Raw genomic sequence first — 14,574 nt, forward strand, 5'->3', positions numbered from 1 at the left:
CGCTGTGGTTTATGTTTCTGTTTATTAAGTATCTTCTACTATCAATGTATAATGCACTGCTATACCAGAATTCAAGCCCAACAATCTGCCAGCATAGCAGGATTATTGGCATGTTGAATAATGGGAATGTCTTCCTTTGAATGGAAGAAAGTGGTTCAGCTCTCCAGTGTGTAATGTTATTTTAGAGTTTGTTTAATTTATTAGGTACTAATTACTTGCACTGTGCTGGGGATTGCATATTTTTGCTGTATTTGTGATTAACTTAAAATAATGTTTTACATCATTCATTCACTCTGTAACCTCATCAGCGTTTCAGGTGACCCTAAAGGAGAATTTAAGGGACTAGCATTTGACATCAGTGTTTTCTTCCTGTCAGAGTTAAATGAAAACCAAAAATACTTTGAGAACTTTAGTTCTAACCACTTTAGTGTATGAGCAATTTGAAAACACATAGCAGGTTAGTAAAGTAAATATGATTCTTCTTGGAGTGCTTGCTCATGTTGATTTCATTGTAGATGTGCACGCGCACCCACAATTGCAGTCGTTGGAGACTTTTGCCTTAGTGGTGCCTGTAGGGCCAGCTGTGGTGCCCTCTGGATTGCCATGCTCATGCATTGGTATATCTGGCGTGGCTGGTCCTGTGCCCTTTCAGTTCCTTCTTACTGCCTGTGGTGATCAGTCGGAGCCCCTCGGTCCCTTGCTTCACAAGCGGTCAGTGGTTTCTCTTCTGTCTTAGCCTTGTGCTTCTAGCTGTAAATAGTTTAATCACTTGTTAGTTAGTTAGTTAAGTACTCATTAAGTGTTTAGTTAGATACTGTCCTGGCAGGGACTTTGCTCCAGTTTCTGGGTTTCAAGCCCTGCTTTTTATGCCTGGTTGTGACTCGCAAAAGGGCTCACCCCTGGGGAGTTCCTCCCCCTGAAAGGATTTGCCGCTGACTCCAGGGAGTGGTAAAGGGCCCAAACCGACAGCACAGTTGACACGCTCTGAGCCCCCAGCACCTAGAGAACTAAGAGTGCCTCTGTTACAGCTGTCACTGCGTGTGGCAATGGAACCGGCTAAGGCTCCTCATGAGGGCAAGCCCGCCAGCAAGGCCTCACACAAAACATGCGAGTGCCACCAGACCCTGGAGCCAAGACAGAGCCCTAGGTCGCCATGTTCTTAATCTCCGCATCAGCCCAGGTCTCCGGCTCACCGCTACAAGTCATCAGCTCCGCGCTACCGATCCCTGTCTTTGCGCCGGAGCTTGCCCAGGCGTTGATCTCCCCAGCACTGGTCTTTGTCATGTCTTTGGTTGCTGTTGCTGAGACCTCGAGGTTGCTCCCTGGCACGGCGACGCTCGCCCTTCTCCTGGCACCAGTTGGACCATTCCCAGCACCAGTCACTGGCGACGACAGTGAGCTGCCAGACCCAAGCATCCACAGTCCCACCTTGTTCGCTGATCTGGCAGCAGGGCCAGTGGCTGACCCAATGGTCTTATTGGAATGTGTGGGACATTCCCACCATGCCATTGCTCCACTCCCACCAGCCCTCAATCCCCGCGTCAGACAGGCCAAAGTTGGCACCCACGGCAATGATGGCACTGGGTGTGGTGCAGGACATTCTGGCAGCTGCCGTGGGTGAGGAGCTGACCACCCTCTCTGATAGGTGAAGACACCGCCAGACCACCCCGGTTGTCCAATCAACCTCCTCCTTTCAGGACAAGGCGGTGGCGAGCCCCTCCAGACCTAGACCTCCAGATGGTTTTAGGGAGCATCAGGCGCTGCTCCGGTTCGCCTGGCCTGCTTTATTTTCTTGCCCCACCTGGAAGTCAAGGTGGTGCAGATCCTGATGGACAATCATGCCACAAAATATTACATCACTAGGCAGGGTGGCATCAGGTCTTGGACCTTTGTCAGGAAGCACTCAGCCCCAGGGACTTTTATGTGCAGCATGCTATTCATCCTGTGACTACCCACCTGCCCGGAACCAAGAGTGTCCTGGTAGATTGCCTCAGCAAGGCCTTCTTGTCTCACCGCAAATGGTCACTCCATCTGGAGGTGGTCGGCCTAAACTTCTGCAAGTGTGGGACTCCCCCGGTGGACCTGTTTGCATCCTAGCAGAGCAGGAAGTTCCACATGTTCTGTTCTCTGCTGGACAAGGGGGAGGGATAGCTCAGTGGTTTGAGCATTGGCCTGCTAAACCCAGGGTTGTGAGTTCAGTCCTTGAGGGGGCCATTTAGGGGACTGGGTTAAAAATCTGGGGATTGGTCCTGCTTTGAGCAGGGAGTTGGACTAGATGACCTCTTGAGTTTCCTTCCAACCCTGATATTCTATGATTCTGTGGGCTCCCTGTCAGATGCCTTCCTGATCCCGTGGTAGGGAGCGCTGATGGACGCCTTTCTGCTGATACCATTAATCCACAAAGTCCTGCTAAAGGTGAAGCAAGACAAAGCGACAGTCATCCTCATAGTCCCAGTTTGGCCTCATCAACACTGGTTTGGCATGTTACTGAGTCTTTCGGCAGCCACCTCGCTGCAGCTACCTCTTCGGCCGGATTCGCTGTCCCAGAACCATGGCAATCTACTGCATCCGGATCTGGTGGCACTGCACTTGATGACCTGCCTACTGTGTGGCTAAGTGGGAAAAAATGGCGGTGTTCTGCTGTTTCCAGCAGATCCTGCTGGGCAGCAGGAAACCTTCCACCAGGGCTACCTACATGGCAAAGTAGAAACTGTTCTTGTGATGGGCCTCAGGTCAGCACATTTGTGCAGAAGAGGCCCCACTGCAGGACATCCTGGACTATTTGCTGCACCTTAAGCTCCAGGATCTGTTGCTGTTTTCGGTCTAGGTACACCTGGTGGCCATTTCAAGGCAGGTTGGTCTTCGCCCATCCCATGACAGCATGGTCATCCTGCTCCCTCCTGTTTCTCTCCTGGAGGGTCTCCATCCCATTACCTGCCCTCCTGCCCCTCCGTTATCAAGAAGGAACTGAGAGGGCGCAGGGCCGGCAGTCCCTGATATACAATGCCATGAGTGCGGCACTCTAGAGGTTGCCACACCTGTCCCTACAGGTACTGCTAAGGCAAAAGTCTCCAATGACTGCACATGTGAGCATACGCACACCTACAGTGGAATGGATATGAGCAACACATCTCAAAGAACAACCGTTACGAAAGGTAGGTAACAGTTTTTTCTTTAATACCTGTGAGAAAACTTCTGAATGATGAAGCAATTTTGTGAAAGCCAGTGCCTAATTAATGCTGTAATTTGTTTATTCATTTTTGTGGTTTTGCTCTGTTATGATAATCAGGCATCATATTATATGTTTTATTCTGTGTTAGGTGCAAATGTCAATTGTCAAGCCAAGGACAAAGCCACTCCATTATTCATTGCTGCACAGGAAGGCCATGCCGAGTGTGTGGACCTATTGTTATCGAAAGGGGCCAATCCAAATCTCTACTGTAATGAGGAGGAATGGCAGTTGCCTATCCATGCAGCAGCCCAAATGGGCCATAGCAAGTAGGTGATATAAAAATCTAATAAACAATTCTGCTTGCTAAATGGTAATCAAGAATAAGAATTCTCAGCTATAAATGGAAGGGAAATAATGAGTTATGGACTCTTGTTTTTCAGTTTAGAATTTCTTATTCTCTTCACATTACAGTTTCAAAGCCTGACCCTGCAGCTCTTGTCCATGTGGAACTCTCTTGAAGTAAGCAGACATTTTGCATTGGAGTCTGCTCCAACTCCCATTTAAGTCAGTGGATGTCCCACAGAGAGAGGGGCTGCACGATTAGACATCTGCTCACCTGATAAGCATATTACTGTTTTGTTTATTTTATGTTTTAGGTGTAAATAATGATAAAATATTCTTGTCCAAAACTCTTTAGGAGCCCTTAGTTAGAAATACAGTTTTAAATGATAATCATACAGCAGCAAAAATAATCCTATACAAATAACGAATAACTAAATGAGCCAGTAAATCAAAGCAGCAGAACAGTCCATTTATTTCATCCAAGAACATAGCTCCACCCCCTCCCCCAAACAGCAAAACAAAATAATTAAAAAAAAATTGGCTTTTGCAGTAGAGTAGGTAATGAAATTTGAGGTATTTCACAGCAGGGAGTGGGAGGCTAGAAGTTTCAGACCTCTAGGTTCTCACAGAGATCCCTCTGCCAGTAGTCCCCATCTCTTTTATAAACGGGGGATCCAGCTAGAGTGGCTCCACTGAGCGTAGTTTTGGCTGTATATCACATTCTCACATTCCAGACCATTTAAGGCTCTATAGCTCATGATCAACACCTTAAACTCCACCTGAAGAGCCAGCACAGTTCCTGGAGCATTGATGTCACATGTTTCCAGATGCCCTACTCAGTAAATGAGCTGCTGCACTCTGCACCAGCTTCAGTCTGTGAATGATTTTAAGGTGTAGACCCATGTAGAATGCATCTTAGGGGGTGGGGGAAGCATGGAAAACAGTGACAAGGTTCATTTGTGAAATAAAGGATGTAACTTCCTAGCCAGCCTGGTTATAGCTGTCTAACAGTTTCTGTGGGGCATCTAACAGCTTCAAGTGTCATGCTCTGGTGACCAGTGGCAGAAACCCCCAGTCAAATGGGCTAATATTGCCTCTGCCATGTCCTCCAGCTGCTTCATCCAAGCCACCATCACCTGAGCCTTGTTTGGACTGAGCTTCAGCCAGCTCACTCTCATCCATTCCCTAACCTCAAGAAAGCATTGGCTGAGGAAACCTCATTGTCTGGGATCTCATAGATGAGGGGTTCTCAAACGGGGTCATGACCCCTCAGGGTGGGTACATGGCAGTCATGAGCTATCAACTTCATGGGGCTGACAGCTCCCAGCTCCCATTAAATTAAATCAACCCCCAGTTTTTAAAGTAAAGGGGGAGGTCACACTCAGACGCTTGCCCTGTGAAAGGGGTCATCGACACAAAAAGTTTGAAAATCACTGAGATAGACACATACATTTGGTTGTCATCAGTATACTGAAAACACTGCATGCCCATATACATCTGGTTTGGGTGGGGAGGAGAGATGTCAGCATGACATCCTGCAGTAACCTGCACTTGAGAGCCCTTTGGGAAAAGGAGGAAGTGCCCATAATTATGTGGTGCAACCTAGGGAAAAGGAAAACAAAGCTACAGAGGAGCAGAACTCTCCTCTCCCACCAATGTTTGCAGATGAGTCAACAGCATTTCACAATCAGTAGAATGTAATAATACCTGTATGGGGGCTTGATCTTCATCCATTACCAGGAGGAGGTCATTGACCAGCATGACTAGTGAAATTTCTGTGTTCAAACTGATAAGGGAAAAGATGTTTCAGAGGAATCTAGATAGTGTGAGAAATGTCTTGCCACAGCTACTGTCTTTCTCAAAAATGGGAGGTGAATTGGCAAGATTGTCAAGGCATGGCTCCTTGAGCAAAGGCTGTGTTAATACTTCCTTCAGAGCAACAGGCAGGCTGGTTTCTCTAAGGATATGGCTACACTTGAAATTTCAAAGCGCTGCCGTGAAATGTGAGTGTAGTCAGAGTGCCAGCGCTGGGAGAGAGCTCTCCCAGCGCTGCACGTAAACCACATCCCTTACGGGTGTAGCTTGCAGCGCTGATTACACTGAGGCTTTACAGCACTGTATCTTGCAGCGCTCAGGGGGGTGTTTTTTCACACCCCTGAGTGCGAAAGTTGCAGCGCTGTAAAGTGCCAGTGTAGCCATGGCCTAAGAGAAGCTTTGACAATTTCCATCTGCAAAGGACCCACTACTTCCTTACTGATCTTCATTAATCAAGAAGGATATGGGTCCAAAGTACAGAGTGTAACACCAAATTTTCCCACCACTCCCAACATTGAGGCTGAATTCTAACAGAGAAGACATCCCCTTTGTCTACAGTTTGTTAAACCAAACTCCCAGATCTGAACACCCATTCCTACTACTTTGTAAAAGTCTAGATCCAAACTTTGCAGAACAGACATATCTCTATATCAGTGTAAACCAATCTCTGACTAAAACTAATTAGAATCTGAGATATTACAAATACATCAATTCCAGCTAATTTTGAATAACAAATCATAAAAGATTTAGAAGATTATTTCAATTTAAATTTGCAGATAGTTTTGCATTGATGATATTAACAGTTCCATATGCTTAAGCATGTTAGAAGTTTTTTATGTCAAAATGTCTGCTATTATGAATGGGGTTTTTTTACGTATTTATTTAATTAAAAGGATGTGATTACGTTTCATGTGTGATTTTGTTTTAAACAATAATGTCCATGGAAAAAATAGCCAGGAAAAATAGTATCTAATTTTTCCATATATGTAAAAAGACTCCACAATAAACATAGTTTTATATGTTATAGCTTATTGGGATTGCTAATACCAGTTACTGATCGGACCTGTGACACAGGAAAAGACAAAGTGAGCCCTGTCTATTCAGCAGTTTATGGTGGTAATGAAGAGTGCTTGGAAATGTTACTTAAAGAAGGCTATAGCCCAGATGCTCAGAAGTGCCTAATCTTTGGCTGCATATCACCTATGTGCATGGTTTTCCAAAAGAAGTATGTATGATATATCTCTAGTGGTTTTTCATTTGTCATAGGTTAACTATACTTCTCTTTATCTCAGGCTTACTTTTTAAAATATATATGTTTTTTTTTCCCTTCTCAATTCTTGAGACAACAGTGTAAACCTTAAATACCTCTATAGTGCACTAGTTATGGGTCACATACATGAGCTAAAGAACCTTGCTAAAATCTCCTTTGGGAAGCTCTGTTCTTTGAAAAGGAGTCTTGTAAAACATAATTGCAGTCTAGTTTCCTGGCTTTCAAAAGGCCTTATCAACCATCTCAGTCTTCTGGGAACTTGACATGATGCTGTAATTGAATCAAACAGATTCTTAATTAGCTAGATTCTTTTCAGTAAGATTGAGTTCTTGGAAAATACTATTTTACTTTCTCTGCATGCCAGTCTTTTGTGTAAAAAAATAGCAACATAAAATTGTTTTAGACAAGTGCCCCCTCCTCCTCCAAATCCCAGTGTTCCTAGGACAAGACTGTCCCATACCCTGAAAGCAGAGCTTCTGTATGTTACAGCTGTTGTGAACTACCTAAGAATTTATACTTAACTGTAGATTATAAATCCCTTGAGATCATGATCACTATGTCCCATTTGTTCTATACAATGTATATGACACATGCTGTTGGTGCTCAACAAATGGTTGTTTGATACAACAGAGGAAAATTGTAAAATGTAACTACTGTTATTCACATTTTAACTTAATTTACTTGATACTGAAAGTATATTCATGAGGTAGGACTCCCTTCTTCCCTTCAGTTCACTATTTTGTAGTTATTAATTTTATTAATAAAATTGGTAAATCTCTTCTTCCACCTAATTCTGTATATAGTTGGGTTTGTGGGACCTTTGAAAAGTAAAATAAACATGATAATTATCTCATTATTGTGTGTCTATTATTCCCTCCTCCCAAAACTTGTCCTTAGAGAAGATCTGTTACACACTGAACCAAATCTAGATACCAGTGAAAATAATGGTGCAGGATTAGCCCCCAAGACACTTCTTGCGAACTCTGAGCTTCACATGTTATTGTGAGCTGTGTTTTACAAAAGGTATATAGATATGATAGATTTAAATTGGGATACTAAATACAGATATCTTAATGGATCTGATATTGGACTAGGCATTAGAATGATAGAAATATTCAGTACTTGCACATGTTGGAGAATAATATTTGATAAACATGTGCAAATTATTTTTGCAATAACTACATTTATTATTAATTTAATACTTTGACAGAATGCAATTTAACTTGTTTTTTATGTACTGTATATCACAGCAATATTATGCATAGTAATGTTGTGTGGCTAATGTGGTTTTTTTAAAGGGAAATTGTTTAGGCTATTAAATTAGATCTACTTAAAAATCACATTCTAACAGAAGAATGACTCTTTAATACAGGGTTAAATTATTTCCTGGCACAGTGCCACTGAAGTCAAGGAAGTAATGGGAGCAAAGAATTTGGCTTATCTCTAATTTTAAAAAATGCATCACTTAGTTGATCCAAATAGCACCACTTTTTGGTGCTGTCTTCATTTTGTGCATTCAGTGCTTTCATCTCCTCATTCTGATTTCTTGCCCTGTCCTGATAGGGCAAAAGGTGTAACTGCAGCAAATGTCCGGCAGAAATTTTTTCAGCGGACAAAAAAAATATGTGCAGCACATGAACTATACGTGTGCGTGCAGTGATGCACAATTCTCCCAGGAGTAAATATTGGTGGAGGAGCCTTATTTTTAGGCGCCTATGTTTGAAAATATTAGACTGTGTGTATAAAAATAAATCATAAAAACTTCGTTAATGTATTTGAAGTTTAAATAACTTCATTTTTTTCTGATCCAATGTCAGCCTCTGGTGCTGCAGACACTTATGTATATGCATAACTAGAAGCAGATGAGTAGTCCCATATAAGTCAGTGGAACTGTTCATGTGAGTAAAGTTATGTGCCTGTTGAAGTGTTTGCAGGATCAGGACCTGAATTTAATTTTTTTTTCATCTGTGGCAGTTTTGTAAAATTCAAATGAGATACCATACCAGTATTGACATGTTTTGGGGGTTGAGAATACAGGAATTTTGTTCCTTATAAATTTTAATCTAAAGTTGCAATAGCACAGATTTTCAAAGTAGTTTTACAAAGCCTCACATAGTTTAAATTACGATTTAGATTGCTTAATTTAAAAAACCCATGGATTTAAATTGGCTTGATTTAAATCGCTCCACCCTGACTCGATCACATTAATTACTTTGAATTTTCTGAGCACATAGAGAATCTTCTAAGGGTCCATGTCTGAATTTTAAAAACCCTTCTAATTCCATATAGCATATTTGAAGACTGTCTCCTGTGAAACCATCTTGTCTGATTAGCAGTTGGGAGAAATTAAAACCTGTTCAGTATAATTGGTGTTCTGTGGAGAAAGTGTGTTTCATGTGCCAGAACCTCTTTTCTTCCTTGTCTCAGCTTTCCCCTAAGGTTGTTTTTTTTATTTATTTATTTTTTTTGCCATCCCTCTCAGTTTGTATTTCCTTTATTTTATTTTTCACTTAGGGCTGTATTGTGGCTTTGCCACAAATCCCGAGTAAAGGGCAGCATGTAGTTGTGCTGCTCAAGGAACAGACCAGGAACCAAATTATGACTCTGAGTCACAGTCTGATCTCCCATTCCCCACTTGATCTGAGTGGCAAGTAATTTATGCCAACCCTATAAATGACACACATTACTGGTACTTCCACTTCTATGTTGGTTCAGCTGTGCTGGGTAAAGCATTGGGCAGATGAAGTCAAAAGTTCTGCCCACTCTTACTGCTATGGCAATACAGATAGATCATACAGGAGAGAAAGTGGACACTTTACACCTCCTTGCTCCTCTGCATGGACATGTCACTAGAGTCATGATTGTGCCCTTGAGATTTTTTTTCTTGTCTACCTTTCCTTTCTTCCTTCTTTGTCTCTTAGGGTATGTCTACACTACAGGATTATTCCGATTTTACATAAACCGGTTTTGTAAAACAGATTGTATAAAGTCAAGTGCACGCGGCCACACTAAGCACATTAATTCGGTGGTGTGCGTCCATGTACTGAGGCTAGCGTCGATTTCTGGAGCGTTGCACTGTGGGTAGCTATCCCGTAGCTATCCCATAGTTCCCTCAGTCTTCCCCGCCCATTGGAATTCTGGGTTGAGATCCCAATGCATGATGGTGCAAAAATAGTGTCGCGAGTGATTCTGGGTAAATGTCGTCACTCATTCCTTCCTCTGGGAAAGCAACAGCAGACAATCATTTTGCGCCCTTTTTCCCTGGATTGCCCTGGCAGACGCCATAGCATGGCAACCATGGAGTCCGTTTTGCCTTTTGTCACTGTCACCGTATGTGTACTGGATGCCGCTGACAAAGGCGGTACTGCAGCACTACACAGCAGCATTCATTTGCCTTTGCAAGATAGCAGAGATGGTTATCAGTTGTTCTGTACTGTCTGCCATGCCACTGTAAATTGGTGATGAGATGATGGTTATCAGTTGTTCTGTACCGTCTGCTGCTGTCATGGGTGCTCCTGGCTGAGGTCGGCCAGGGGTGCAAAGACAAAAATGGGAATGATCCCCCCGGGTCATTCCCTCCTTTATGGTTTATCTAAAAATAGAATCAGTCCTGCCTAGAATATGAGGCAAGTGTGCTAGAGAGCCAGTGTACCAGAGAGCACAGCTGCTCCGTGTCAGATCCCGCAGAAATGATGAGCTACATGCCATTCTAGGGGGTGCCCCTGCAACAACCCCACCCATTGCTTCCCTGCTCCCCCAACCCTCCTGGGCTACCATTGCAGTGTCCCCCTCATTTGTGTGATGAAGTAATAAAGAATGCAGGAATAAGAAACACTGACTTATTAGTGAGATAAAATGAGGGGGAGGCAACCTCCAGCTGCTATGATAGTCCAGGCAGGACATTAAACGGTGTGGGGGAGAGGAGCCTAGCATCCCGCTGCTATGATAGTCCAGGCAGTACAGAATCTTTTCTTTAGACATAAAAGGAGAGGGCTGATGGAACTCAGTCCCCAGTTGCTATGATGAAGACAGTTACCAGCCATTCTGTACCATCTATTGGGAATGACCGGGAGTCATTCCTGTTTTTACCCAGGCGCCCCCGGCCGACCTCACCTGAGGCCAGCCAGGAGCACTCACGGGCTGATGATGACGATGGATAGCAGTCATATTGTACCGTCTGCCACCAAGGAGGGGAGGCGAGAGGGTGCTGCTGTTCATTGCCCCAGCACCGTGTCTACCAGCAGCATGCAGTAGACATAGGGTGACATATAAAAAAGTCAAGAATCGATTTTTTTCCCTTTTCTTTCACGGGGGGGTGGGGGAGAGGGGGATAAATTGACGAACTATATCCTGAACCACCCTGGACAATGTATTTGACCCTATTGGCATTTGGAGCTCAGCCAATAATGCAAATTCTTTTTGGAGACTGCAGGGACGTGGGATATCTGGAGTCCTCAGTACCCCCTCTTTCCCTCCATGAGCGTCCACTTGATTCTTTGGCTTTCTGTTACCCTTGTCATGCAGCACTATGCTGAGTCCCTGCTGGGGCCTCTGTCTGGAGATTTTTTCAAATGCTTTGGCATTTCTTCTTCTGGAATGGAGCTCTGACAGAACAGATTTGCCTCTCCATACAGTGATCAGATCCAGTATCTCCTGTACAGTCCATGCTGGAGCTCTTTTTGGATTTGGGACTGCATTGCCACTCGTGCTGATCAGAGCTCCACGCTGGGCAAACAGGAAATGAAATTCAAAAGTTCGTGCGGCTTTTCCTGTCTACCTGGCCAGTGCATCCAAGTTCAGATTGCTGTCCAGAGCAGTCACAATGGTGCACTGTGGGATACCGCCCTGAGGCCAATACCGTTGATTTGTGGCCACACTAACCCTAATCCGTTATGGTAATACCAATTTCAGCACTACTCCTCTCGTCAGGGAGGAGTACAGAAACCAGTTTAAAGAGCCCTTTATATCGATATAAAGGCCCTCGTTGTGTGGACAGGTGCAGCGTTAAATCGGTTTAACACTGCTAAAATCAGTATAAACGCGTAGTGTAGACCAGGCCTTACTTTGCTTCCTTCTTTCCTCTGTTTTTCTCTCATTGCTTTTTTCCAACCAGTCCTCTTTTCCCCTTCCATGTTCCCCTTATTTTTAAATGTTAGTTTTTCATAATCTGCTATATATATTATATGTTGTAATGTCATATTATAAAGGGACCTTACAACTCCTTTTTTTCCACATAAAGCCGCATGAACAAAATGTAGCAATCTACCCAAATCAAATTCAAATACAGATCCTTAAGGAAAAGTCCCCTTTGTTTTTTAAGCCGCTTCTAAATGTTTCTTTTTAATTTACTGCTGTTGTCATTTGCTAAGGGAAGGTGTTGCTTCCTTGAGTACTGATTCCAAAGTTACCATGGAGCTATTTCGCCTTTGGTTATTATTTTAAGGCAAAGATAATGATGAAGACTGAATGTGATTTTGATCATTCATGAAGTACCATGTACAGGATATTTAAAGCAAGACAAAATCAAATTAATCAAATTATTTGTACAGTTTATTCAGTTCCTAAATTACCAGAGTATAAAATACATGGCTCTCTATTATCATTTCCTGATGCCTACTATCAGATGAGCTGTATCCACACTACAGAAGACACATTTGTTGTCTCAGATTCTGAAAGAGGTAATTTGGTGATTACCTGCAAAGTTCTCTTATTGTATAGGATGTTGGTCCTGGAGTGGTTGTAACCTTTGATAGGTAGGGAACTGGCAAAAGTGTTCTATGGTGAAGCTTTCAGTAATGTTAGAATTTGTTATCCCTGACAGTTTGATAGTGGCATTGGAGTATGCATCCTATACAGATTGATGTTTAGCTAAATTATGCTCAAATATTAAAATTTTCATGACGTTAAGCATCTAGTGTGTGTATAATATATGTGAAAGTTATAATGTGCATGCATTTCTCTCATCATCAATATTCTTGAGTGTTACATACGTTCTTCAACAGAATAGTAAACTTAAAAAAAAAACCTCTCTAAACATATTGTAAAATTGCTTCACAAGAATCTCTCAATATGTGCCATGTCTCTAGAAGCAGTACAGACTTTTAATAAATAACCTGCCAGTTTAGTAATTTTCCCGAGTGAAAATGCTGCAGCAACATTTGGCTTAAATTTATTCCGCTTCAGCTAAAAGGGCATATTTCAAGGGAGGAAATCAGCAAGGACATAATTTCTTTTTAAACAGTGAAAGCATGTCCCTATGACTGTGCCTATTATAGCTAATGTTTCTCTGGTCAGGCTGCAAATGATTTTGAATTGCTTGAGGCAGGAACTCATGCAGTTCCTGAACTGCGCATGTGAAATCATACATCTGGATAATAGCCAGAATGTGCTCTGCCATGTCTCCTATAAATTATGTATAAGGTTTGCAGTGAAGAAATGCCTAGGGTTTATTGTATTCAATTTCACTGCATACCTCCTAGACCATGTCTTTAAAAATCAATGAGCATCATTTCACTGTTCTGTCCTGTCCTGTTCTTAGTGTATAATAAACATAATTTTTAGAAAATGAATCAGCCCTGCTAATGGTTCTCAAAAATGTTGCTACAAATGAGACAGGCAGCAGAGGATTAAATTCCAAACTGCCTCATAGAAGCCACATTCTGTAATCAAATTATTAACTAAAGGCCACATGTGCAACCAACACACGAATGCTTGGTTATATCATCATTCACTATCACAGTATCATTAATAAAGACTAATTACACAGATGTTAAAATATATCTTGCTGATAATTGCAATGAAGGCAAAGAAAAACTAATGATTGTCACCTTTTTTATCTTTTAAATGAATCAAAGGAATCTAAATAGCTATGTAAGAGGAATAGACTATTTGGATTCAGCTCCTTGTGAATATTTGCACAGGTTTTTTAGCCTGCAAAGTCTTGATTAAAATCCAGTATAGAAAAAAATGGCTCTTAGTTGTGAGATCTTGGGTGGCAGCATTTCAGCATTCCAATACAACTGTTTTCTTTATTCAGGGGTGGCTCTATGTATTTTCCTGCCCCAAGCATGGCAGTCATGCGGCTTTCGGCGGCATGCCTGCGGGAGGTCTGCTGGTAACATGGATTCAGCGGCATGCCTGCTGGAGGTCTGCTGGTCCTGCGCCTTCGGCGTACCCGCCGCAGAATTGCCACTGAAACCGCAGGACCAGTGGACCTCCCGCAGGCATGCTGCCGAAGGCAGCCTGACTGCCGCCCTCACGGCGACCGGCAGGCTGCCCCCACAGCTTGCTGCCTCAGGCACGCGCTTGGTGCCTTGGTGCCTGGATACGCCCCTGTCTTTATTGCTTCCCACAAAGCTTATCTGGACAGCAGATTTTCAAATTAAAAGCAAGATCTTTTTTAAATGGCTCTAATAGAGTTGGGAGCTAACTTAGTGTCTCACACAAATCATGCTAAATATAAACCTTAATTAAAAATGTTGATAGGCTAACTGGTTGTTTGCATTACTCTAACTTCAATACCCAGAAAGACATTGGAAAAAATTATTGAACAATCAGTTTGTTCAAACCTGGAGGATAATAAGTAATAGCCGGCAAGGATTTGTCAAGAATAAATCTTGCCAAACCAACCTACCGTAATTTCCCTCTTTGACAGGATAACTAGCCTACTTGATAGTGGGAAGCAGTAGATATGAGTTATCTGGACTTTAGTAAAGCTTTTGACATATCCTGCATGACATTTCTTAAGCAAACTAGAGAAATATCGTCTAGATGAAATTACTGTAAGGTGGGTGCACAACTGGTTGAAAAACCATGCTAAGAATAATTATTAATGGTTCACTGACAAACTGGGAGGTCATAGCAAGTGGGATCCCACAGGGGTTTGTCTTGGGTCTGGTACTGTTCAAAAATGTAATTAACGACTTGGATGATGGAGTGAAAAATATGAGGCTGTCCCCAAGCTCGGAGCAGTTGC

At 42.7% G+C, this 14,574-nt stretch overlaps 1 protein-coding gene across 3 annotated transcripts in view; it reads left to right on the forward strand.

Annotated features, from left to right (window-relative positions):
• ASB3 (ankyrin repeat and SOCS box containing 3) overlaps nucleotides 1-14,574 on the forward strand; it is a 117,347-nt gene that overhangs the window by 79,024 nt on the left and 23,749 nt on the right. For all 3 annotated transcript variants that reach the window (XM_030557734.1, XM_030557736.1, XM_030557735.1), the window contains 2 exons: nucleotides 3,321-3,498; nucleotides 6,357-6,554. In XM_030557734.1, the coding sequence (XP_030413594.1) occupies nucleotides 3,321-3,498; nucleotides 6,357-6,554 (376 nt within the window). The remainder of the gene's footprint in view (nucleotides 1-3,320; nucleotides 3,499-6,356; nucleotides 6,555-14,574) is intronic.

This window comes from Gopherus evgoodei, chromosome 3 (genome assembly GCF_007399415.2).
Source record: "Gopherus evgoodei ecotype Sinaloan lineage chromosome 3, rGopEvg1_v1.p, whole genome shotgun sequence".
NCBI lineage: Eukaryota > Metazoa > Chordata > Testudines > Testudinidae > Gopherus > Gopherus evgoodei.